The sequence below is a fragment of the Crocuta crocuta genome, unplaced genomic scaffold, assembly GCF_008692635.1.
Source record: "Crocuta crocuta isolate KB4526 unplaced genomic scaffold, BGI_CrCroc_1.0 scaffold118, whole genome shotgun sequence".
Taxonomy (NCBI): domain Eukaryota; kingdom Metazoa; phylum Chordata; class Mammalia; order Carnivora; family Hyaenidae; genus Crocuta; species Crocuta crocuta.
Window position 1 is genome coordinate 789,718 of NW_027551558.1, and position 25,174 is coordinate 814,891.

The 25,174-nt window shown below is 41.8% G+C and overlaps 1 protein-coding gene across 1 annotated transcript in view; it reads left to right on the forward strand.

Moving 5' to 3' along the window:
• ST6GAL2 (ST6 beta-galactoside alpha-2,6-sialyltransferase 2) overlaps positions 1-25,174 on the forward strand; it is a 74,774-nt gene that overhangs the window by 40,689 nt on the left and 8,911 nt on the right. The window contains exons 3-6 of the mRNA XM_077749365.1: positions 1-101; positions 10,429-10,526; positions 12,156-12,257; positions 15,177-15,351. The exon at positions 1-101 is cut by the window's left edge and continues 21 nt beyond it. Of these exons, the coding sequence (XP_077605491.1) occupies positions 1-101; positions 10,429-10,526; positions 12,156-12,257; positions 15,177-15,351 (476 nt within the window). The remainder of the gene's footprint in view (positions 102-10,428; positions 10,527-12,155; positions 12,258-15,176; positions 15,352-25,174) is intronic.

The window sequence follows — 25,174 nt, forward strand, 5'->3', positions numbered from 1 at the left end:
CTCCGTGCCGCTGAGCCAGCTGCACCCGCGCGGCCTGCGGAGCTGCGCCGTGGTCATGTCGGCCGGCGCCATCCTCAACTCCTCCCTGGGTGAAGAGATAGGTGGGTCCAGCCCGGTCCCGCACGGTGCGCACTCGGCCTGGCTCTTTGCATTTGGCTGGCTGGGTGGAACGGGGCTCTGCGCTGGAGGTCTCTGATGCTAGCCAGAGTCTCCCATGCTTCTCCCTCACTGGCCTGTTGGAGGTGCCAGCCGAGGTCTTTTTGAGGGATGATTTTATTAAAAAAAATGTTTTTAATGCTTTATTCATTTCTGAGAGAGAGAGAGAGAGAGAGAAGGAAGGGAAGGAAGGAAGGAAGGAAAGAGAGAGAAAGAGGAAAGAAAGAAAGAAAAAGAGAGAGAGAGAAAGAGAGAAAGAAAAAGAAAGAAAGAAAGAAAGAAAGGAAAGAAAGAAAGAAAGAAAGAAAGAAAGAAAGAAAGAAAGAAAGAAAGAAAGAAAGAAAGAAAAGAAAGAAAGAAAGAAAGAAAGAAAACAGCGTGAGCAAGGGAGGATCAGAGAGAGAGGGAGACACAGAATCTGAAACCGGCTCCAGGCTCTGAGCTGTCAGCACAGAGCCTGACACGGGGCTCAAACCTACAAACCGTGAGATAATGACCTGAGCCGAAGTCGGTCGCTCAACCGACTGAGCCACCCAGGTGCCCCTGGGGGATGATTTTAAAGCAGACGTGTTCCGCCTCTGCTGGCTGACAGGGGAGTGGAAGGCCTGTGCCCTGCCCATTGCAGCCGCTAGTGTTCATCTCCCGCAGAGACTGTGTTGTACAAGGCCAGGCTGCCCGCCTAGCCCACAGAGGCCTGAGAACCCCTATGTGATAGGATCATGGGAGAGGAGCAAGACTACCAGAACAGAAAGCAGAACTCTCTGCAGGGCAGTGACAGTTGGGGAGGGGGGTTCAATTCCAAAGAGAAGTACACATGGTGATAAATTTTAGGTAGCCCAGGGACTAAGTGGGTATTGAGGGCTCAGAGGAGAGCCCTTCTTGCCTCAACAGTGAGTTCTGACCTTACACCGGCTGGTGCAAATCCAACCTTTGGGGTGGCCAGTACACCCAGCAGGGACCTTCTCCAAGTTGGTATATAACATGACCACACGTTGGGCATCCATCATTCTTTCTTTTTTTTTTTTTTTTTTTTTTTTTTATTTTTTTTAATGTTTTATTTATTTCTAGGAGAGAGAGAGAGACAGCGTGAGCAGGGGAGGGTCAGAGAGAGAGGGAGTGACAGACTCTGAAACAGGCTCCAGGCTCTGAGCTGGCAGTCAGCACAGAGCCCAACGCGGGGCTCGAACCCACGAACCGCGAGATCATGACCTAAGCGAAAGTCGGACGCTTAACCGACTAAGCCACCCAGGCGCCCCCATCCATCATTCTTTCTGAACTCTGCCTTCAGAGCCATATCAAGAGCCCAGGAGCACATCTGGGTCATAGTTCCTGTATTAGGCCTCTCCAGAGCAACAGACTGATGTAGAGAGAGAGGAGATTTATTTTAAGGACTTGCTTCTGCAGTTGTGGGGACTGGCAAGTCTGAAATTTTAGGACAGGTGAGTAGGCTGGAAATCTAGGTAAGAATTGAGATTGCAGTTTGGAGGCTGGAGTCTGCAGGGCAGGCCAGCAGGTGGGAAGTTGAGGCAGGGTTTCCTTGTTGCATCGGAAGGCAGAATTCCTTCTTCCTAAGCAAACTCCGCACTTCTCTGTAAGGCCTTAGACTTCTGTCTAGGCCCAGGCTCATTCCATCGCCACACTGGTGAACAGCAATTTGACTCTGTAGAATCATTCAGTCATTTAATAAACACGTGTTTGGTCCTTACTATGTCCAGGCTTCTGAACTAGATGCCAAGAAACAATGTGAATCACAGCATTGGCCTCAGGTCCAACTGTAAAACAACTGTGTCTAATACATTCTCACAGTAGACAGTGTTCGATGTAGCTCATAGATAATCTGGAAGTTTCAGTCAAGGGGCTTTTTCTCACTTGTTAGAAAGGAATAACCATTGTTTCTTGGGTCCATCAGTATTCTGTGTTCAAGAAGAGTGGCTGATAAGCCAGAGCTGTCTTGAAATGGGGCAATGCCATTGTCATCAGGTCCCACAACCCAGACCATCTATCATACATTTTTGGGAGCAGAGCTGAATATGAATTTTCAAAAAGTTTTAAAAAAGTAAGCACAAGTATGGACTTGAGGTGTAGGGTCCCAGTGTCCCTGTGCTGACATTACAGCAGGCTCATAATAACACTGTCCATGTGTCACATGCAGCCAAAGCTGGAGCAGAGCAGTCTGGAATTGATTAGGAAAGAACAGTGGTTTAAAGCTCCCTGGGGTGAAGTTCTTTCTCATTCCTGAGGGCCATTATTAATAATGTAAGAAGGAATTTAAGTATTATGCTTAAAGCAGACAGTAAGTTGCTTCTGTTTTTGTTTTGCTTTATTTTTTTTTTAATGTTTTTTTTTTCTTTATTTCTAGGAGAGAGAGAGAGAGACAGCATGAGCAGGGGAGGGTCAGAGAGAGAGGGAGTCACAGACTGAAACAGGCTCCAGGCTCTGAACTGGCAGTCAGCACAGAGCCCGACGCAGGGCTCGAACCCACGAACTGCGAGATCATGACCTAAGCGAAAGTCGGACGCTTAACCGACTAAGCCACCCAGGCGCCCCTGTTTTGCTTTATTTTAAACACCTCTGCATAGTACTTGCACATTTGGATTGCTCTTGCGTGTCAGGGAGATTTTTCTTGCTCTTTATTCTGGCATAAATATCCTTGACCAGAGTCTTACAAACTCTACTTGATTCAGAGTTTGGAAGAGAGTGTGAAAGGCACTGGGAATTACACATTTCTGGGGAACTTGAAATGTCACTTATATCTTTGTTAGTTGCTAGCATCCAAATTTAATTTATATTGTCTGCAGTTATGTGAAGGTTCATGATTAGGACTATAGACTTTTAATTATGAAATTGAACATAACTCAGAAATTTTAAGAAGTTCTCTTAATTGCCGAGATTCCTTCGAATCCAGTTTTGTACTATTATTTTAAGAATATAGAGTCAGCCCAGTTCAATGTATAAAAACCAAGTCTTTCATTTTTATAAGCTAGTGTGTCTCTTAGTCTCAACATTTGTACATGCCAGGTACAGACATTTCTCCTTCCTGCTCCCCTAATGTAAATGTGCTTATTAACACATATTTGTTAATGGCTCTCTTGATAAAAACAGAGTCATGCAGCAGATTCCCTCAGGCAGTTTGGAATATTGGAGTGGGCCATGCTAGTTAGCTGAAGTCATATTAGCCCCTACATTTCTACTTGTGAAGTTGCCTAAGTGAAGATCAAAGAATTCACAGAAGGTCATGGTCTCATGAATGATTGAAGAAGAAGCTAGGAAAGTACCTGAGACTAGGTCCATGTCACCCCTGCCAGGAGGCCAGCCCTCCAGGCTGTAGTGTCCCAAAATGCTCCATCAATCTCCCCTCTCTGTGTGGGAGACCCCACGTGCCTCAGGTTTGCTTATCAGCTGCCCTCTAGCTCCCCCTGCTGGTCAGTTCCCTGGCAATGCAGTCCTGCTTCTCCCTGTTGTTAGGCTTGAGTCATGCCTTGTAATTGTTTTTGAGAATGGTGTAGCAGTTGTAAACACCTCCACTTTGAATATGTTATTGCAAAGCAAACTGAACTGTTTTGGAAACATGGAACATTCTTTCCTAGAACCAAGAGATGGTTTTTTTCCAGCCGTACATATAAACAATAATAATTTGGTAGTGAAATCAGCTACCAGCCATCCTGTGCAAACACACTACAGAGGAGAAATGTCTAACAGTCCTAGCCCTGATATAGGAACTCAGGGTCTGTGTGCTTGAAACTCAAATTCTGAGATGTGTCTGGGGAAGTGGGAGGGTGTGGAGGGCTGTGCGTAGGAAGTGGAGCGTATGGTACTTAGTGGCAGAGCTTGGGATTTGGCAGATCTTGATACCTTAAAAGGGAGAAAGCCATTTAACAGGAATTGATTATTTATTGATTCCCAACCCACCAAGGCCTGGTGTTATACTAGGCACTAGTGATGCAAAGATGAATGAGGCTGAGAGCTAACCTCAAATCCTCTTCAGTGTATTGGGGGAGACCCAATACACTGCAGACAACTGGAACAGATAATTCCAGTATAGTGGTTAGAAGGACAAAGATATGCATACTGACAGGAAGAAATGACAGCAGAATCCTAACCCATTGTGTGGGCTGATGGCTGCATAGACAGAGGAGGTTAGCCAAAGAGGGAAACCTAGGCTAAAGTTAAGGGTAAGAGGGAAGTGAGACACAGCATGAGGAGTGCTTAGTAGGGGGAAGGAGGCAGGCACAAGGAAGGGCACAGGGGAGAGGAGATGGGGGGGTTAGAGGTGAGATCTATAGGGAGCATGGGGGGAGCTGGGAGTGGAGAGAGACCTAAGTTGATAGGCAGGCAGACGAGCAGCTTGTACATCATTTTCCCCAGAAATTAGATTTTACTCTATAATTGTAATAAAAGGTGCCACTTACAGGGTGTCTACTGCAGACAATGTCCTGTTCTAAATGCTTTTGTGTTAACTGTTGCAAAGCCAAGGATAGGATTCTTCCTTTTTTATGGGGGGACCTGGAGGCACAGTGGGTGGAGCTTGGGCTCCATTAAACCCCACTCTGGGCCTCCAGAAAGTCCAACTCTGACCCCTGGGCCCATGGTGCAGAGAGAGGCATTGCGATCTTTGAAGCAGGGAAGTGATGGGTCAGCTTTTCATTTCAGAGAGAGTGTTCCAGAGACTGGAGTTGAGGGCACAAAGGAAGTCACACTGCAACCGTCCCAGGGAGAGGCAAGGCACACCAGGGCGGTGGAGTGTCAGAGGGATGAATCATCTCTTTGACAGGCCGTTCCCTAAAGACTGAAGGCTTTTGCTCCCTTGCTGTTTCAGATTTTGTTTTCTGGAGGAGTGTGGGAGTGAAGGAGGGGGACGTGGAGGCCCGGTGCCCAAGGCAGGACACTGACTTTGTACTCGTACACCTCCTGACTGGCTGCTGCTTGAGGGTTTTTTAATCTTCCTTAGTGAATGCATGTAGCCTGGCTCTGTTCTCAAGGTCAACACAAAATGGCTCTACCCTGGAAATGCCTTCTCCAGAAAGAGGTTTTACTTTATTCCCCATGTGCTTGCTGTGTGATCCATTCCTCCTTTTCTAAATATGAATGGACAGCTTAGTTTTTCAGGCACATTATCGAGGAGATGCACAGCCAGGCATACATTTACAAAACATGTCTGCATGATAGACATGCTCTCCGCTCATCCTCCCCCGGACGCTCCCCCCTTCCATCCTGATCCCACAGACAGCTTTAAGGAGGTTCACTCTCCGTCCATAGCAGCCTCCTCCACAAAAATTAGCCTTTTAACTCTTTCGATTCCATACCACTTACAAAGGAGTTAATCTAGATTATGTTTTTGTGCTCTGCCTTGTAATAGTCACTTGAAGGCTTAACACACACACACACACACACACACACACACACCCCTCAGTGTAGAATACTGGCATTTAAAAGCTGTGACATTTTCAGGGGTGATACAGTTAATTTGGAATTTCTACCTAATTAATTTGAAAGGCACCCACTGCATGAGAGCTTTGGCTTATCCACCTTTCCTTTAGACAGAGGCTGCGTCCAAGGGCAGCATGGTTTAGCAGAACTGTGGTTCAGGAGCGCTGGCCTCACACTTCTTGCCCTTACATTACCCTGACTACCTCTGTTCCTAAAGGTCACCTCGCTGCCTGGAGCCTGCTCTCACTCTGCCTTGGGAGTAGGTTGTCCCATATCAGCAGTGCACATCATGTGATGTGCTTACATCAGGGTCTCACAAGAGGAAAACTTTATAAAAACATGCAGGGGTCTTTATAACCATTGACATTTGCACTGGTGATGCAGAGGCAGCGGTAGGCAGAACTGCTGGTTTGTGTAAATGAAGGCAGTGGTACCCAACAGTACTAGTTGTTGTGGTGGTTTCTGTGGCCCAGCTGCAGGAAAAGAATAGAGTGCCAGCTTCACTGATGGATGTCCTTGATGAAGCAGGAAAAAAATTTTTAAATGTTGGCTTTATTATAGATCAATCTTTGAGTACACACAAGACCAGCTAGGCAATAACACGAAACCCTTCTGCACACCAGCGCATAGTGCAAAATCCCTTGTGTAACTGAGTAGTGAGCAGAGTTAGCCACTTGTGTCATGCGACACAATTTTTACTTGAAACAAATGACTGATAGAGATACTCTGTTCAGACTTGGATATTTGGTGGATATTTTCCCAAAAAGGAATTGAGTGAGCCTGTCATTTTTAGGAAATAGCTGACAGTATTTTTTCCCACTGGTAAAATTCAAGCTTTCATCTATGACCTTGTAACAGAACCCAAGTTCATCTGCCGTGTGTGCAGTAAAGCCAATCACTGAGACATCAAATACACAGCAAGGAAAGGGTTTATTTGTGCATCCAAACCCAGAGATGGGACGATAAGCCTCAAATCTGTTTCCTTGAAGCAGGAGGGAATGAGTTTTTTATAATCATAGGGGTTGAGAATGCATACATATTGATGCAAGGGCAGGCAGAGAAACATAACGACTACTCATAAAGAAAGATGGAGCATGCGCATTGAGCAAATGTATATTATAACATACATCCCATGTTCACCTGAAGTGGAGACTTAACTCCAGAAGGAGGCAGAATTCAGCCCCTGATGTCAGGAGGTTATATTCAGACAAGGAGAGGGGTTATGGGCTTGTTCTGAGAGCCAGTATAAACTAGATGGGGTTTTAGGCTCTTATCATGAGTAAGGAATGTTCCTAGGCTGGAACTCTTATCAGTTGACCTTGAGTCCAGGCTCTTTAGAGATAGCTAGTAAGTTTGTTAGTGGGGTCTGAAAAGACACAGTAGCTGATTAAGGGGAAACAGTTCTCAGAAAAACAAGCTTTAGACTTTCTGCTAGTTTTAACCTCATTAACCCCAGAACACATTGTTTCAAACTTGGAAATGTCCCAGGCTTAAAAACTGATGAGATGCATGGTAATATTACTTGATGTGATTTGAGGGGATACTTTATAAAGAAGTGCATCAATATTTGGAAGATCTGCATAATTTATTAAAATGGTAATTCCAAATGACCGTTTCACAACACTGCAAAATCATGCATGGGTGAATCACCCATTTTAAGAGCAAGATGCACTATTTGGATGGATTTTCATGTAACAGAGCATGGCAAGTTCATTGATACTATTTCACATTCCACATTAGGAAAGCTTTTTAAAGAACCTAGCACTTGTCAAGTTTTTGATGAAGTATCAAAGAAGAATATTCCCAGTAATGTGGAAAGACTTTAAGTGCTCCTTACATTTTCAAAGATCTATCTGAGTGTTCACATACTGCAACTAAAGCAATATGTTGCAAGGGGCGCCTGGGTGGCTTAGTCGGTTAAGCGTCCGACTTTCGCTTAGGTCATGATCTCGCGGTTCGTGGGTTTGAGCCCTGCATTGGGCTCTGTGCTGACTGCCAGCTCAGAGCCTGGAGCCTGTTTCAGAGTTTGTGACTCCCTCTCTCTCTGACCCTCCCCTGCTCATGCTGTCTCTCTCTCTCTCTCCTAGAAATAAATAAAACATTTAAAAAAAATTTTTTTAAAGCAATATGTTGCAACAGATAGAATGCAGAAGCAGCTAAGAGAAACCAGCTGTCTTCTGAAAAGCCAGGCGTTAAGAAATTTGCAGACATCTAAACCAGTGCCAGTCTTCTGTTTTTTGAAAATACTTATTTGTCATAAAAGTATTTTATTTTGAAGTAAATTAGTAAATAGCGGTTCCTGGGTGGTTTAGTCGGTGAAACATCTGACTCTTGATCTTAGCTCAGGTCTTAGTCTCAGGGTGATTAGTTCAAGCCCCACCTTGGGCTCCATGTTGGGCATGAAGCCTACTTTAAAAAATAATAATGAATTAACATCTTTAAGTTTTCTATTTTGCTTCCAAAGGTGACATATATTGAAAGATGTAATCTGAATAAAAGAACCTTGGATTGTCGATAATTTTCAACAGTGTAAAAGGGTTCTAAGAACAAAATGCGAGAACCGCTGCTTTGGGTAATCAAATTTTTCTGATGTAAATAGCATTTGAATTTTTATGAGAAAATACTTTTCAATAAAAATAAATAACAAAATAGCTCATTACAAAAAAATGTATGTTTACATTTTACAAAAACAAGTGCTTATATTGTAAAGAAAATAGAAAGCGTTCAGGTTTTTTGGCATCATTTATGCAAAGCATGGATCACCTAGAAGGTAAAGATTGCAAATCTCTATACTTTTTTTAAGAACCAAGTAGTAAATATTTTAGGTTTTGTGAGCCATGAGGGGTCACTGTCACAGCTCACCTCTGCCATTACAGACAGTAGATAAACAAATGAGTATGTCTATGTTGTGGTCCAGCTTTATTTACTAAAACAGGTGGTAGGTCATCGCTTGCTGCCCCCTGCACCATTTCCCCTAAAAGAACACTGTGGAATTTTTTTAATGTTTATTTATTTATTTTTGAGGGAAAAAGAGTGAGCAGAGGAGAGGGAGAGGAAGAGGGGCACAGAGGATCTGAAGCAAGCTCTGTGCTGACAGTGAGACCCGGGCATTTAGTTCAGACTCACAAACCTCGTGATCATGAACTGAGCTGAAGTCAGATGCTTAACCCGCTAAGCCACCCAGGGCTCCCCTTTAGAATGTTTTCAATTACATAGTCAGGTACCCTTTATTCATTCTTTGTGCTCTGTTTAATTTTGGTGCTCAAAACTGGAATACAAATTCTTCTGAGTTCAGGGCTCGTCAAGAAAGGCACGTAAGATAACTTTTTGTTTGTTTAATGCTTATTTATTTTTGAGAGAGAGTGTGTGAGTGGAGGAGGGGCAGAGAGAGACACACACAGAATCTGAACAGGCTCTAGGCTTTGAGCTGTCAGCTCATGACCTGAGTTGAAGTCAGACACTTAACCAACTGAGCCACTCAGGCGCCCCCTAAGGTAACATTGTTTTAATGGTGGCTTGTGTGCGGAGTCTGAGTCTGCTACTTAGGGAGTAGGAGGTTTTCTCCTAGGGAGACTGCTCAGGAGGGGGTAACACAGTTAAGGAGGTGGGCTGCTTTAAGGAATTGCATGGGGTATGGTTGCAGTAAACATAGGGCACATCCATAGGCTCTTTGGTGAATCAGAAATACATAATCTTATCTCTCACACACCCACAGGCATTATTGTTGCTCCAAGGTAAATTTGAAATGTGCATGGAATTTTTGAAGCTAAAGATAGCCCATAGATTCCCTTACTGCTGATTAACTCTGGTTTCTGGGCAACACAGTAGCTGGCTCAGGAGATTTCAAGACATATGTATGCATATAGACCACTTTGTGGGAAGGGAACATGTCCCCATTCCCATCTAGCCCACCTCTAGCTCTTCATGTCCTTGTCAGCCTCCAGGATGTGTGAGCTTTGTTTTCATCTGAGACCTCTGAGAACGTGAGAAAGTCAGTCAAGTTGAATGAAGAGAGAGACAGATTGATGTTGTAGTTGAAGCTCGGTGAGCCGTGGTGTGCTCTTACAGAGGATGAAGAGTCTAGGCAGCCAGGACCACCGGTCGTGGTGTCTTCTGTTCTCCAGTGCTGTGGCAGGTGGTCACACCATTGCTGGGAACACAGAATGCTCTTGGTTGCTCTCCATGGGTCTTCTGGGAATCAGTAGCAGTATGTAAAGCAGAAATCGGCCAGTTTTCTTTCTTTCTTTTCTTTATTTTGTAAGTGTTTAAGTTTTAATTCCAGTATAGTTAACATACAGTGTTCTATAGGGCTGGTGTCCTTTTGAAGCACAAACCATTACCCCAAGATATAAAAGTCGCATGAAAGGCTATGGCTCTTACCATGTGGGGGATGCCCTGTCCTGGTGCAGGAGGCCGTTTTAGCAGCACCATGAGTGGTTTCCATGCTCTAAAGCAGTAAGAAGCCACAAACAAGCAGCCTCTGGCTATCACAGCATCCTTACCTGCTCCCACAGATTCCATCTTCGAAATACCCTGGAATCTCTCAGAGAATACATGCATAAAACATCCCTTTCAAGAATATGAACACATAACAAGTATCTAAATGTACTGAGATGATATAGGATCACATGTAATGCATTCATATGTTCCCATGTTGATTTATCCCCTAGCCAGGATCTCATTCGAAATAAACACTATACTGAAAAATATGTGTATGGGTGTCTTAACAACTGATAGGTTGTTTGCAATTAGCTTCAGGTATTAAAAAATTTGCTTTAAAACTTTTTCTAAATTATGTTGATTCCGCAGCAAAAACTAAAGTAAGTTTGTCACTCGTGTTCTTAGATTCTCATGATGCAGTTTTGAGATTTAACTCTGCACCTACACGTGGCTATGAGAAAGATGTTGGAAATAAAACCACTGTGCGCATCATTAATTCCCAGGTAAGATGGATGGAGTATTTCCATACATGTACGTTTTACAGGTAAATAGTTTGGGTGAATGAAGAGAAATTACCCAGTAGTACATGACCATGGTTTTGCTTATTTCATAGAAATATCTTGTAATGATAAAAGAATTAATGAGAAAAAATGCAGATAAATAGGAATTTATGTGTGACATAAATAGGAAGAAATGAGTAAATAAGATTAAAAGGAAAAATCAGAGTAGTTATAGAAACATGTATGGATATCCGTATACACATATGTATGTGTATGTATATAGTCGTAGTCTTAGCGTGTTGTGTTTTATGGATGGGGAAAGACAGTTAAATTTAGAAACAATCGTGGTATGAAAGACAGACGATGAAGGGGAGAAAAGCAAAGGTTACAGAATCCAAGGGTCAGTAGGGTGGCTTGGAAACTTTAGTCTCTTATTTGACAATTTAAAAAATGAAATAGTTGAAAAATGGAAGTATTTCTCTTCCTGGTGTTCTTGATACAAATGTTTTCCAAATTCAAAGCAAAATTATTCTCAAAACTATGGCAGTTTCTAGAGTTTCAAAGTATATAGAAAGAACATGAGATGATGGATGATTTATGACAAGTTGCTTGCAGAAGAAAAGATTAGCTTTCTGCCTGGGACCCTGAGCCAGACAGCCTGCAGCAAGAGAAGGAACAATCGCCATATATCCTTACTTCATAGACAGCATGGATTGTAAGAGTCGCCATTCATTTATTAACAACTTCCCAGCTTTTCAACTAATCATCTCCACAAATTAAAATACATGTCACCTGTACGATGGGTCCTGGCTGGAGAAATCTTAAAATATGAGGAAAGAGAGCCCATCTTAAAAACTGAAAACTTGCACCTTAACACTGAGGAACACCAATAATTTTTTTTTTCTCCTCCAAAACTATAGTTAAAAAATGATTGCAGGTGAGATCGAAGGACTCCTTCAGGGCCACAGAGGGAGGAAGTCACATGGGGGCTGCCGCCAGTCTGCTGGCTGTCCCTGATCTGTTTGTCCTGAGGCTGGCACTCTGGAAGTACCTTAATAAAGTGGGTCATCCATATCTGCACGTCCTTCTCCAATTACCTGTGAAGGCAATTGGAGAGGACGTTGGGGGTGCCATTTTAGCTAAGGCATTGCATCTTTCAGGAGCTTATTCTATACCACTGGCTATGAATACAGTGCTGGTGAAAATGAAAGAATTCATGAACTTCATTTTATTTTGTTTATTTGAGAGACAGACAGACAGACACAAATGGGAGGTCAAAGAGAGAGAGAGAGAATCTGAAGCAGGCTTCAGTCTGGGCTGTCAGCACAGAGCCCGACTCAGGGCTCGAACTCTTGAACCATGAGATCATGACCTGAGCTGAGGTCAGACACTTAACTAACTGAGCCACCCAGGCACCCTTTGTGAATTTTATTTTTAACCCTATTTTCCCCAGACATTTCTTTAGGTGCATTAGCATGCAATGCCTGCCTCTCTCACTCCCCCAGAGGAAAATAGTAAAGTCTGAACAACATTTTATTCTTGCTCTGATTAATTTTTTAACTTCTCCTCTTTTTGAAAATATAATTTTGAAGAACTACTTGCTTTGAAATGATTTTTGTATGTATTTTGCAGATTCTGACCAACCCCAACCATCACTTCATTGATAGTTCATTGTATAAAGACGTCATTTTGGTGGCCTGGGACCCTGCTCCTTATTCTGCAAATCTTAACCTGGTAAGTGTTCCCTTTGGTGCCTCTACCCTACTGATCAGACAGTGCCTTTGACTGATTAATAATGGGAGCAAGTCAAGGATTAAGCTTTCGCAGAATGAAACCAGTTGTGGGCACTACTAAAATACGTGTGTGTTCATACCATTTTGATGCCCAGTTCCAGTGGCATCCTTGGTGAACACGAGTTACCTAATGAAAAAGGGGTTTTGCTCTGGAGGATTTAAAAACAAAAACAAATCACAGTGTCCTCACTGTTCAGAAATTCCTAGTTACACTGGAGGTTGGGCCAAGTAAACTCAGTATTCCATTTTGATAGGGTTACATCACCTTCCACATAGTTACTAGACCTTCTGAAATAAATTTAGAGTGCTTGGAAAGAGAATCTAAACTTTGTGAATCAACAGCTCAGTATCTTTTTAAAAATTTTTTTTAATATTTATTTTTGAGAGATACAGACAGAAACAGAGAGAGAGAGAAGGGAAAGGGGGTGGGCAGAGAGAGAGAGGGAAGACACAGAATCCGAACCAGACTCCAGGCTGTGAGCTATCCGCACAGAGCCTGACATGGGGCTTGAACTCATGAACCACGAGATCATGACCTGAGCCAAAGTTGGACGCTTAACCATTTGAGCCACCCAGGTGCCCCAACAGCTCACTATCCTTTAAGTGGAACCTGTTACAGGCTTTTCTTGAGTGTATGACTCTTTGGCTTCTTCCTCTAAACCTTTTTTACCTTACATGATACAGCACAAACAAGATTACTACTAGCCATCAAAATATAAGCAAGTTATATTTGCTTATATTTGTGGGGGGTCAAGGATGCAAATCATTGCCTATCTAAACAAGCAACTAGTTACTTCTGTAGAAAACTTGGACGAAAAGCCAGTGCACTTGTCTTTTAAAGAGGGCTGGGAAAGAAGTATGATAGTTTTAGCCTCATGAAAGAAGCTTTCCACTGTGCCACTGAGCGTCTTTCGATTTGTTCTGTCACAACCCAAGAGAATACATCCTTCTTAAGATGGAAGTGAGGGAACAGGTCTTGGCTTCACGAAGAGGACTTCCCAAGAGAGCAGCTGCCCAAGGTCAGATAGGTCCCTCTGGGGCTTCTTTCACTGTTCATCTTGAGACTGAGGCTTGGACATTTACCTAGCATGATTTGTAACTGGTTCTTTTTTTAAAATTTTATTTAAATCCAAGTTAGTTAACATATAGTGTAATAATGATTTCAGAAGTAGAAGCCCCAACTAGTGCCCTCCTTAATGCCCCTCACCCATTTAGCCCCTCTTCCCACCATCACCCCTCTGGCAGCCCTCAGTTTGTTCTCTGTATTTGAGTCTTTTATAATTTGCCTCCCTCTCTCTTTTAATCCTAACTGGTTCTTAACCAGGAGTGCAAACCAGAATCACCTGGAGAGTGTTTTTTCAAATGTATCTGTCAGAGCCCCATTTCCTGACATATAGCTTATGGCCTGAGTGTGTAGGTTTTGAGAAAACTCTCTGGCTGATTTTCACAGGTACCGTCTACCAAGAATCCAGCACAAAATGCATGTTGGAACTCTTCAGCTTCCTTTACAGTCTGAAGTTCTCTGGTTTTAAGTCTGACAGCTTTCCTGCTATTTGTGGACAGACTGAGAGCTCTGGCTATTGGACCTTGTTTCTTCTTCCTTTGGAAGCATCCAAGCCCCAGGGCACAGAGCCATCCAACCCAATGAAGGGGGCAACGACAGTGCTGAAACCCAGGCAACAGGGCTGTTTTCTGTGTGGCCTGTGCTCTGGGGAGCAGGAGAAGGAGTGAAGAAACTGAGCCCCATACACCTCTTCTTTCCTTTCTGCTGCCTCTTGGCTTCGGGGCAAAGTTTACAAAAGAAAGATGATTGGCCGAGTTCCTTCTCAAAATTGTTAAAGCATGGGATCCAGCCATGGAATATTACTTGGGATCTCAATACATACCTACTATTTCCCAAAGGTATCTGTTTGAAGGGCTAACGGAGCCCTTTAGGCCTGATAAGCTAAGTCTCTCCCTCACAGACCTCCAGATCCCATTTCATGGTGGCACCTCAGATGTTTGAAAGACATTTAAAATGAAATCAACCCGGTGCTCATCCCCACAAGTGCCCTCCTCCATGAGCACCGGGTGTTATATGGAAACCAACTTGACAATAAACTATCTGTAAAAAAAAAAATATAATAATTAAAAAATTAAATAAATAAATAAATGAAATCAACTTTAGGGTACATTTTTTCATACAGTAGCATATGTACAGTCAGTGGAAGTATACATTTTGATGAGTATTAGCAAATTTATATAGGCACATATCCACCACCACAGTTAAGAACTGGAATATTTTCATCACTCCCAAGAGTTCCTTGTGCTCCACCTATCAGTCTTCCCAGCCCCAGCCCAGACCTAGGCAATAACTGATATGCTTTCTTTCACTATGTGTTACATATGGAAAATATGTTTTTGAAGTATACTGATTGAGCCTAGTGTCAGCAAACTATAGCAGTGGACCAAATTTGGCCCCATTTTGTAAATAAAGTTTCATTGGAACACAGCCGTGCTCATTCATGATATATCTTCAGTGGCTTTCTCAGTACAATAGAAGAATCGACTAGTTGCAGCAGAGACTATCTGGTCCACAGAGCCTCAAGTGTTTACTACCTGGCCCTTTATGGAAAAGTCTGGGGCCCCTGCCCTAGCCCATCTCCCATATTTCACTAAAGAACAAAGCATCGTCCTTCAGGACTGAAACCCCTTCTCTCTTTGTCCTGGTTCCCTCATCCAGTGTTGCAGTGCCTATACTCCGCCTCCTCCGCCTGGTCCCTTAGTCTCTAAGGAAATCCCCAGCCCCACTTGGGTGCTGCCCTGTTTCCTTTTCACGGTGTGGTTCTCTGTACTTGATTGTGTTGGTTTTTTTTCTTAGTGGTACAAGAAGCCAGATTACAACCTGTTCACTCCATATGTTCAGCACCGGCAGAGAAACCCAAATCAGCCATTTTACATTCTTCATCCTAAATTTATATGGCAGCTTTGGGACATTATCCAGGAGAACACCAAGGAGAAGATTCAGCCCAACCCACCATCTTCTGGTTTCATTGGTAGGTATATATAAAAATGGATGATCAGGCAGGCAGGTGGGGTTAGGCTTAGTATTTAGTACATGTACAGTTATGTTATTTAATCAGAACAATTAAAAGCAGTTGTAGAAGAAGCATAGGTTAGCTGAAGATAGTAGAAATACTCTGTTCCAATTTTCTATTGGTGCATGATAGTTACGCCCAGAATTTCAAGGTGTAAAGCAAGAACTGTTTTATTTTCTGTCATGGTTTTGTGGGTCAGGACAGGCTTGGCTGAATTATTCTTCTCTTCCATAGGCTTCAGTGGGAGTCACTTCATGGGATTCACCTGCCTCATGGGATGGCTATACTCCCATGGTTGGCCCCTTTGGCAGAGATGGCTGGGAGGGTGGGTTCAGCCAGGACTGTTGACTGTGTGCCTGCATGTGGTCTCTTACATGGTAGTCTCAGGGTAATTGGGCTCCTTAAATGGAAGCTTATGGCTCCTGGCAAGTGTGCCAAAAGGCAGGAAATAGAAGCTGCCGGTTTCTTAAGGCTGAGGCCTGGAGACCTGCACAATGTCACTTGCGCTCTTCTGTGGGTCAGAGTAGTCAAGGCCTCACTGGATTCAAGGGGGAGGACACAAAGAGCCCACCTGCATCATCTGCGATCCATCACCCACTCACCCATTCACATTATTTACGTGATGTCAAATTGAGGATCTGAATTTGTGACCACAGGATAGTGTCATGTGTTGCAAGATAGCAAGTGCAGGCTTTGATGAGACTAATTCTAAGACCTTATACAGTTCTTGCTACCAGAGTCCACTAGCTCTAATCTAAAAAATGGATTTTTTCATATAACAGGATCATCACACTTGGCTTGCAATATGTATATATATATATAGCAACCAAGCTTTGATCCTCAAAAATTTGTGGTCTTACTCTACTTCTTTACCTATGATTTGGCTAATCATCCCATTATTTCTTTGATTTTTCCCGAGTAGGGTAATATTAAAGAATAACCTTGATCCCCTTGACAATATGAAAGCTGTAGTGGAACCAAAGGATATTAGTGGTGTCCACAAAAAACTGTGATGTTCTCCCCACTAATTTCAATGAATTTAGAACCCTGCATCTTAATTTGGGCTGCACAGTGGGTCCCCATGAATAAAGGAGAGATTTATGGAGATAGCCCTGTTTTCATTATGGATACGGGACACACAAGTATCTGAATTGAGGCTTGTGGACTTTGGCGTGAGTTTCTGGTATTGCAGTAATGTGAACTATTTTATGTAGAATTCAAGACAGAACTTTCAGTATGACTCAGTAGATTAGTTGCCTTAAGTATAGCTAACCTCTTTTAAAGTCATGCCTTTGACACTCTATTTCCAAATCAGTTTTTTGAAATCCTAGTTTCTTTATCTTTTGCGCAGTTTCGTGGAATCCTGTTGCTTTAGGAAAGAAAGTATAATCCAGTTTGTCAGCAAAGGGTAAGTAGGAGAGTATAATGCTTAGACAGTGTAATGGGATGTGGCAGAAGTTTAATAAAATCTTTTTCATATTGTTGCCTTCTCATGAATTCATGGGGCTTCCACTTGCTTGGAGCAAAAGTTTTAGAGCACAGTGGGGGCTTTCAGATACACTTACAACGACATGCAGTTTGAAAGATTCACGTTAGATAGTCATAGCTGGAGAGAAATATTTTCCCATGTGTTTTTGTTGGAAGGAATCCTGCCACATGTGGCCAGCTTCCTTTCATAGCTATTTGCTGAGAATTTGGAGTTTTCAGAGGCTGATGCTTGCCTTGGAGGCTTCTTTTACATGAATATGGGGGAATGCAGTTTGTCATTGCAGGCGCAGAGGCTGGGTCAGGCAGGTTAAGTGTAAATTCTTCTCTGCCCTTTACTAGGTTTTTGATTGTGGGCAAGTCACTCACCCCTGTGAGCCTCAATATGTTCAAATGAGAAATGAGACTCATAAAATGATTCTAAAGATGAGTTGGTGCCCCGATTTGCAATGGTTACTGTTTTCTACCACTGTCCTGCCCAGAGTGACAGGTATTAGCCACATGTGGCTCTGTAAATTTAAATTAATTAGGATTAAAGAAGAGAAAAGCTTCAGTTCTTCTTGCAGTGGCCCTCTTTCAGGTTCTTAGTATCCACGTGCACTGGTGGCCACTGTCTTGATGGGCAGTGCAGAAGGAGAACATCTCCACCATCACAGAAAGTTGTATAGGACAGCGCTGTTAAGTTTTGCTAATCACAGAAGAATGAAAAAGAGCAAGCAGTTAAAGGAAGCCTTAAGTTCCCAGTGGATGGGCTGTGCTCTGTGACTGGGGATACAGATGTCACAGAAGATTTGGCCTGCCGTCTCTAGCCAGATTTAAGGGTGAACCCTCACTAAGGATGGACAGGAGATGCAGTCTGTGTGAGGTGTGCCCAGCAGAGCCCCCATCACCCTCTGAGTACTCTGCTGATGTTGCAATCTGTCTGCCTCCTCTTTGATCCTGCTCAGAAATATGCTGAAAGCCAGAGTCTGTTTTATAACTTATCTGATGTTCTGAAATATTGGCAGAATGATGTCCTCACATCTCAATCTGTCTGCTATAAGAATTTCTAAAAATCAATGACTTATTTTCTGTTATCAAAAAGTGTTCTCCAAATACCCCTTTGTGTTCTAAGGTCACGTAGAAAAAAACTATTGACTTCTTGTCTCAGCACCTCATCATGTCCAGACACTAACCTCTCATGTCCATTACTGAACAAAAGAACCCATTGCAGAGTTGGTCGGTGAGATCAAGATGTTTCGGTGTGCACAGTTGGCAGACTCTGCCCAGGTACAGGGATCAACAAGATGCTCTCTATCAGAGGGGAGCAGTATTCTGATGTTCTGCTTTCCTCGTTAGTGCAGGGCTCCACCTGCACTGAAGACATTGCAAGTGAAGCAAGATGACTCCATTTGCTTTATTGATGTGCTTTTCTGAACAGGGAAATAGTCTCGCATTTAATTACTGATGTCTCTAAACCTGCTTCATGCATTTTCCTTATACATGTTTATGAATCTGCACATGTGAAATAGAGGGACTCTAAAAGTTGACTGTTTTGAACACAAAAGACATTTCTTTCTATGGAAATAAATGGTAGTTAGATTCCCAGGGGAACACACCTTGACTCCCTTAAATGTCATGTCATTCGTGGTATTTGGAGACTTGTTCCTGTTGCCTGAATTCATCATACAGGAGGAAGGTGGAGATGATGAAAGGAAAAAGTCACCCATTAAGTGGGTATTAATTAAGCACCTCTACATGCCAAGCACAGTGCTGATCCCAGGGGTAGTGGTGAGGAAACCAGGCAAAGAACTCATGGTGCAGTGGGTGACAGACATTACAGAGGTGTGCCTTCCCTAAATAAAATAAAATTACAAACTGGGCAATAAAGGAAGAGAACAGGATGCATCCAGAACTGGGAAGTATGTGCTTTGTCCATCATGTTCCTGCTCTTGGCCTAACACATGGGAGGTACAAGAAGTAATTATTTGGAGAATGAATGTTTTAGCTTAGTGGTTCTCAAGTTTAACACATGTCAGAATCACCCAGAGGGCTTATGTATTAAATATCTAATGATGTGAGGCAAATTACCCCAAAACTTAGCTACTGGAAAGAACAATAAGCATTTGTTATCTTGCACAGTTTCTGTGGTCAGTCTTGTGGGAACAGATTGGCTGGCTTGCTCACCTTGGTATCTTTCATGAGGTTGCATTTGAGCTGTCTGGATTTGGCTTACTGATCTGTTTTCTAGACAGTTCACTAAAAAGATGGCTGTTAGCTGGAGGCCTCAGTTCCTTACCACACCTCTCTATAGGTGTGCTTGAATGCCTCACAGCATGGCAGCTGGCTTCCCTACAGCAGGCAATCCAAGGGAGAGAGCAAGAAGGAGGCCCCAGTACTTTTTATGGTGTCATAAACTATGCATCACCTTGGTTACATTCTATTTGTTATACAAGTCAGTCCCATTGTTGTGGGATGGGACTACTCAAAGACAGGGATACCAGGTAGGGATCACTGGGGGCCATACTGGAGGCTGGCTACCACACCTTTCTAAAACACAGACAAGTGGAATGACCCCTAGAGTTTCTGGGAAGCTTGGAAGGGGCAAGAATTTGCATTTCTAACAGGTTCTCAAGGGATGCTGCTGTTGCTTGTTCTTGTTCTGTACTTTCAGAACCACCCTTCTAGCATTTTAGAATCTTGAAGTTGGAAGGAACTTCAGAAATCAAGTCTGCAGGTCCTGTATTGATAGATATGCCATCAAGGTGATAAGCATTTAGCTCAGCAGGAGGACACAGGATGCTACGAAGAATACATTATTCCTTTTGTTTCTTTGAAGACATAGCTTAAAATTTTACTTTTATCATTACTGATGGACTTCTTTCATGCCCTGACAACTTGTGAAATGATATACATAACAGCTACCTATAAATGTCCTTCTTAAAATGAGTTTTTGTTTGCTTTGTTGGTTTATCATCTTGGGACCCAGATCCTTGGATGTACTGATTAGTCAGGTATAAGTTCAGGCACCAATAAGCAAGGTCCCAACTCTCATTGATTTCAGGAAACCATCTTCAGTAATATTCGGGCAGGTAGTTTGACCAACATCTCCCATTCAAGAAGCATTTGCACCTTCATTAGCAACCCCTAGCCCTGCATCAGTGGTCCCTTGATGGCACACAAATCATGTGGGCTTGCTTGGTAGATAGGAGCTGTGGCAGGTATGTGTGTGTTCTTCGGGGTTATAACAATATATTATTTATACAATGGAACACTGCATGGCAATGAGAAAGAATGAAATCTGGCCATTTGTAGCAACATGCATGGAATTTGACAGTGTTCTGCTGAGTGAAATAAGTCAGGCAGAGAAGGATAGATACCATATGTTTGCACATATAGGTGGATTATGAGGAACTTAATGGAGGACCATGAGGGAGAAGAAGGGGAAAAATAGTGGGGGAGAGGGAGGGAGGCAAACCATGAGTGACTCTTGAATGCTGAGAACAAACTGAGGGCTGATGGGGGTGGGGGAGAGGGGAAGGAGGGTGAGGGGCACGGGGGAGGGGAAGGAGGGTGATGGGCATGGGGGAGGGCACTTGTTGGGATGAGCACTGGGTGTTTTATGGAAACCAACTTGACAATAAATTATTTAAGAAAAAAATTTTCAAGAAAAAAATAAAAATAAAAAGCATTCTACCTATTAGGTCAAGAAAAAAAGTTATGTGAATACAGCCTTTCAAACTGTTATTATAGTGTGCTCACCCTTCTTCTTGTGATGGTGTGAGGTGATAAAATGCCCATGTGATGAGATGAAATGAGGCAAATGACATGGGCATTGGGACGTGGCATTAGGCCACTACTGACCTTCTGATGACATGTCAGGAGAATCATCTGCTTCCTAACTGCAGGTGACCACCAGTAACTGAAACTATGGATAAGGGGAACACTACCATGTGGAAGGAAAGAAGGGTCTAGAAGCAACTTCTGTCCACTGCACCATTCTAAATACTCCTTAGAATGCGGTTGGAAATATTTCTGCATCAGTGTCCTCTCTAATCACAATACCCAAATAGGTAGTGTACTTTTTCCTGGGTTCTGTGGGGTCTATATATTATCAGCTCCTATGGAGAAGTTTTCTTTTGGGCAAGATGTTCTAGTAACATCAGATTCAGGCACAAATATTTAAGTTGCATCTGAATTAATTTTCTTGTTCTGTCTACAAATAATAGGAACTGCCTTTTCTGATTATAAAGAAAGAGCAGGGAGTTGTAGGATTTGAGGAACACATTGACCTAACATTGAAGAAAACACACTCTGAGAGTCTCTTCACTTAAACTCATTTTATTACTGGAAAAACATTCCAGAAATTTCTCCTTTCTAATTTTTTTGTAATGTTTATTTATTTTTGAGAGACAGAGCATGAGCAGGGGAGGGGCAGAGAGGGAGAAAAAGAATCTGAAGCAGGCTCCAGGTGCTGAGCTGTCAGCAAAGAGCCCGATGCAGGGTTTGAACCCATGAAACGTGAGCCAAATCATGACCTGAGCCAAAGTCAGACGTTTAACCTACTGAACCACCCAGGTGCCCCAAAAACATTCCAGAAGTTTCTAGTTCACATACATAAAGAACTTATCAAAGCTAATAATTTCAGTTTGCTTTCTTTTTAATAAAACTGAATTAAAGAACATATGTGAACAATTTTTATAATATTGATACAGTGTAAATGCATATTAATATCAAGTGAATTAAACTACACTTTTATTACAAGCTTTAATATTAATAAGATATTTATTAAAGATTTAATATCTATAATGTATACGGAAGCTGGTCCTTCCAGATGTCTAAATGAATATTTTTGAGCTATGTCTTCTCCCTTTTTTATAAAAATTGAACCCATTTTATTACCAAACTACTCTACCAAACAGAACATTTTGAAGAGATGAATATTTGCTACAATTAAACATGAAACCTAACTCAAAGTCGGACACTGATTAGTGATAATTATCTTTCAAAATATTGTAATGTAACTGTGCAAATATATCATGACTTTTGTTAACAAGGTCATTATGTGAAAATTAATGAAAACTTGACTTTTTAAAGAGATCTCATTATTAACATATGTGAGATCTAACTCTAAGGAGATTTAGAGATTATTTATCCCAACATAGATACTGGTCCAAAGCTTTAGCAAACATTAAGGAAAAGACTAGTCTGTTGCTTTATAAGATTTTTCTTTGTTACATTTTTGAAAAGTCTCCTTTGCAGGCCTTATACAAAGGGGAAAATGACATTATAACTAAATAAACATTTTTAAAAGCACCCAGTAACCCCATCTGATTGTTTTAGTCTATGCTCTTCCAAATGGCGACTGCATCTAGAGTTAGGCTTCCTTAACATGGTTGTGATGCAGGGGCTTCCCTCAAGCTGTGGCATCACACAAATGCACAGTAAATGTTTGCTGAATGAATGAAGGGATGAACACATGAATGGAAGTTGTGATTCATGTCTCCTTACAAACTCTCCCCTCTGATAGAGCTTGTCTCACGTGTAGAAGGATGTCCATTTCCTCCCATAACACACTCTGTGTGTGTGCTGTGGTTAAGACCTTGAGCTCTGCAGGGACCAGAATCAAACTTTGGTTCTACCAATCAACTAGGTATGTGATCTTGAGAGCGGGTTACTCCAGACCTCCAAACCTCAGTTCTTTCAACTGGAAAATGAAGATACCAGTACTACTGTTATGTTTGAATCATCATATGCTTAGCACAATAGTTAATATTTACCCTTTACTAATATTGTGATGTTTCCATCTAAAACTTTATGCTCGGTCAAATAAGACCATATTGGCAAATATAGAAACATAATAAAAAAATACTTGTTCTCTTCGATATTCCTGAGGTCATGTCAGTCCATCAAATAGGAATATCATAACTTAGGCCTTTCTTTAGCTGTTGAGTATTTAAGTTGTTTCAAAGTATTTGATATTATCAAATAGTTATATTGATGAGTCATTTCTATCTCTGTACTAATAATACTATAGTTTATTCTTTGTGTGAATACATAGATTTTTCTTTCTTTTAAACCATTTCTTTAGATAAATCCCAGGAGTGTTAGTGCCGAGCAAAGGCTATGTATGACATGTAGATGGCTGTTGGTAAATGTTGACATACTGCTTTTTCTTTGCATTTCTTTTTTTCTCTAAAAATTTTTAATGTTTTATTTATTTCTGAGAGAGGGAAAGAGAGAACAGGGGAGGGTCAGAGAGAGAAGGCGATACAGAATCAGAAGCAGGCTCCAGGCTCTGGGCTAGCTGTCAGCACGGAGCCTGACATGGGGCTCGATCCACAAACTGTGAGATCGTGACCTGAGCCAAAATCGGACGCTTAACCAACTAAGCCACCGGGGTGCCCCTTCTTTGCATTTCTAATCAGACCATATTTCTCCTTATGGTTCCCAGAAAGAGGCACACTAGTAGATACTCTGGAAATGTTATTACATGTACCAACCCCTTCTAGGGATTCTTCAGCCTCTTGAATTGCACATACATTTTTTAAGTTAAAAGAAAGTAACAGGGATCAAGGTAATTTTGATGGTCCATAAAGACTTGTTTCTTTGAGCAACTTTTTCATTTTATTAGGTTCCTTATTCTTAGCCCACTGGGGAGCTCTTTGTACACATATGAGTAGCATTTCTCTCTTTCATCCCTAGTTGGATACTACAGATTAATCTTGTTATTTGGTACTTTGAAGTTGTTTTGACTGTACCGTAGCCTGACTGAGGATAAGGAATAATTTACTTAGAGTCTCACAGCTTCCATTTTGTTCCCATAAAGACCGATATTTTTATAGAAGATCTGTGAACTCACTTGGGGTCATAAAGCATGTCTGGATTGGCTTGTCACCTATATGTGGTAGGGCATCCAGCCGGGCCAGCTTCGCCATCCCTGTCGCATAGCCTGAGTACCAGCAGGCAGACAGGCCTGGAAGCACACATTCCAACCAGCAGCACAGACATTGAGACTCTCTTCTTAAACCTACAGTTGAGCAATTGACAATATTTTTATTGTAGAAACCAGCAACACCTACTGCCACTTTTTAAAAGGCAACCACTACTGATTATATTTTAACTAATATTTCTGGAATTCATAAATGCAGACACTATAATTCAGGAATTTTAAATATGCACAAGAATAATAGGCTTAAAATAAAATCATAACTTTCTTTTCCATTTCATATTGCTTTTGGGGGTTTCTTATTTTCTAATACATCATCCAAACTCAGATGTTTAACACAAAATAACAAGCCACTTAACATCCATATTTATGATTATGTAAAATGTGTCAGTTATATTGATTAGAAATAACTTTGCATTTCCCTGTAAATAACGAATCCTGACTGTGTGCTACCATGAAATAATATAATAGAAATCAGCTAATAATTGGCCTTTCAAATATCACTCCTGCATTATGTGATTTTGTCTAATAAGGTAGATACTTCTTAAATTATTATTTTGTTACATCAAGTTCAGATCTCCAGACCACCTTTTAATTACAAATATTTTCTGGAAGTCTCCCTTGAAGAGTCACTATTGCTCCTAAATAATCTTAAGCATAGGGACTCTCAGGTGGCTCAGTTGGTAAAGCGTCTGACTTTGGCTCAGTCATCGTCTCACGGTTTGTGAGTTCAATCCCGTATCAGGCTCTGTGCTGACAGCTCAGAGCCTGGAGCCTTCTTCAGATTCTGTGTCTCCCTCTCCCTGTGCCTTCCCTGCTTGCACTATCTCTCTCAAGAATAAATCAATTTTAAAAAATGTTTAAATAATCTTAAGTGTAGTTCTCATAATTTCCTATTTTACGATGAATTTATGGGAAAACCTGACAGGAGTGCTAGATTCCCATGAGACTGGTCTATTCCATACACTTAGATTTTCTTGCACTCTGACCACTTATTAAGAAAACCATTTTGCAGTGTTGTGGGGTCATGCTCAGAAATTCCTAATTTACCTCACATATGAATTATGTTCAAGTGTTAACTGGAATTGATGTAAGCCAGTGTTTTTTCTGTCATTTGCATTTTGCTGTTTATATCCATAGTTTATTTTGCCTTGTATTAAAAGGATATGTTTATCAAGGAGAAAATTCTATCATTCTGAACAATTTTGGACATTACTTTGAATACTTGGCCGGGTGAAAGCTAGATAGTTTTAATCACAATTAAAATACATGAACACACTATACTAGATCTAAAAACACATCAACTAGAGCTAGACATGCAAAGTAGAATTCTCCAGAGGAAGCCTCATTCCTTTAGAATTTGTGGTA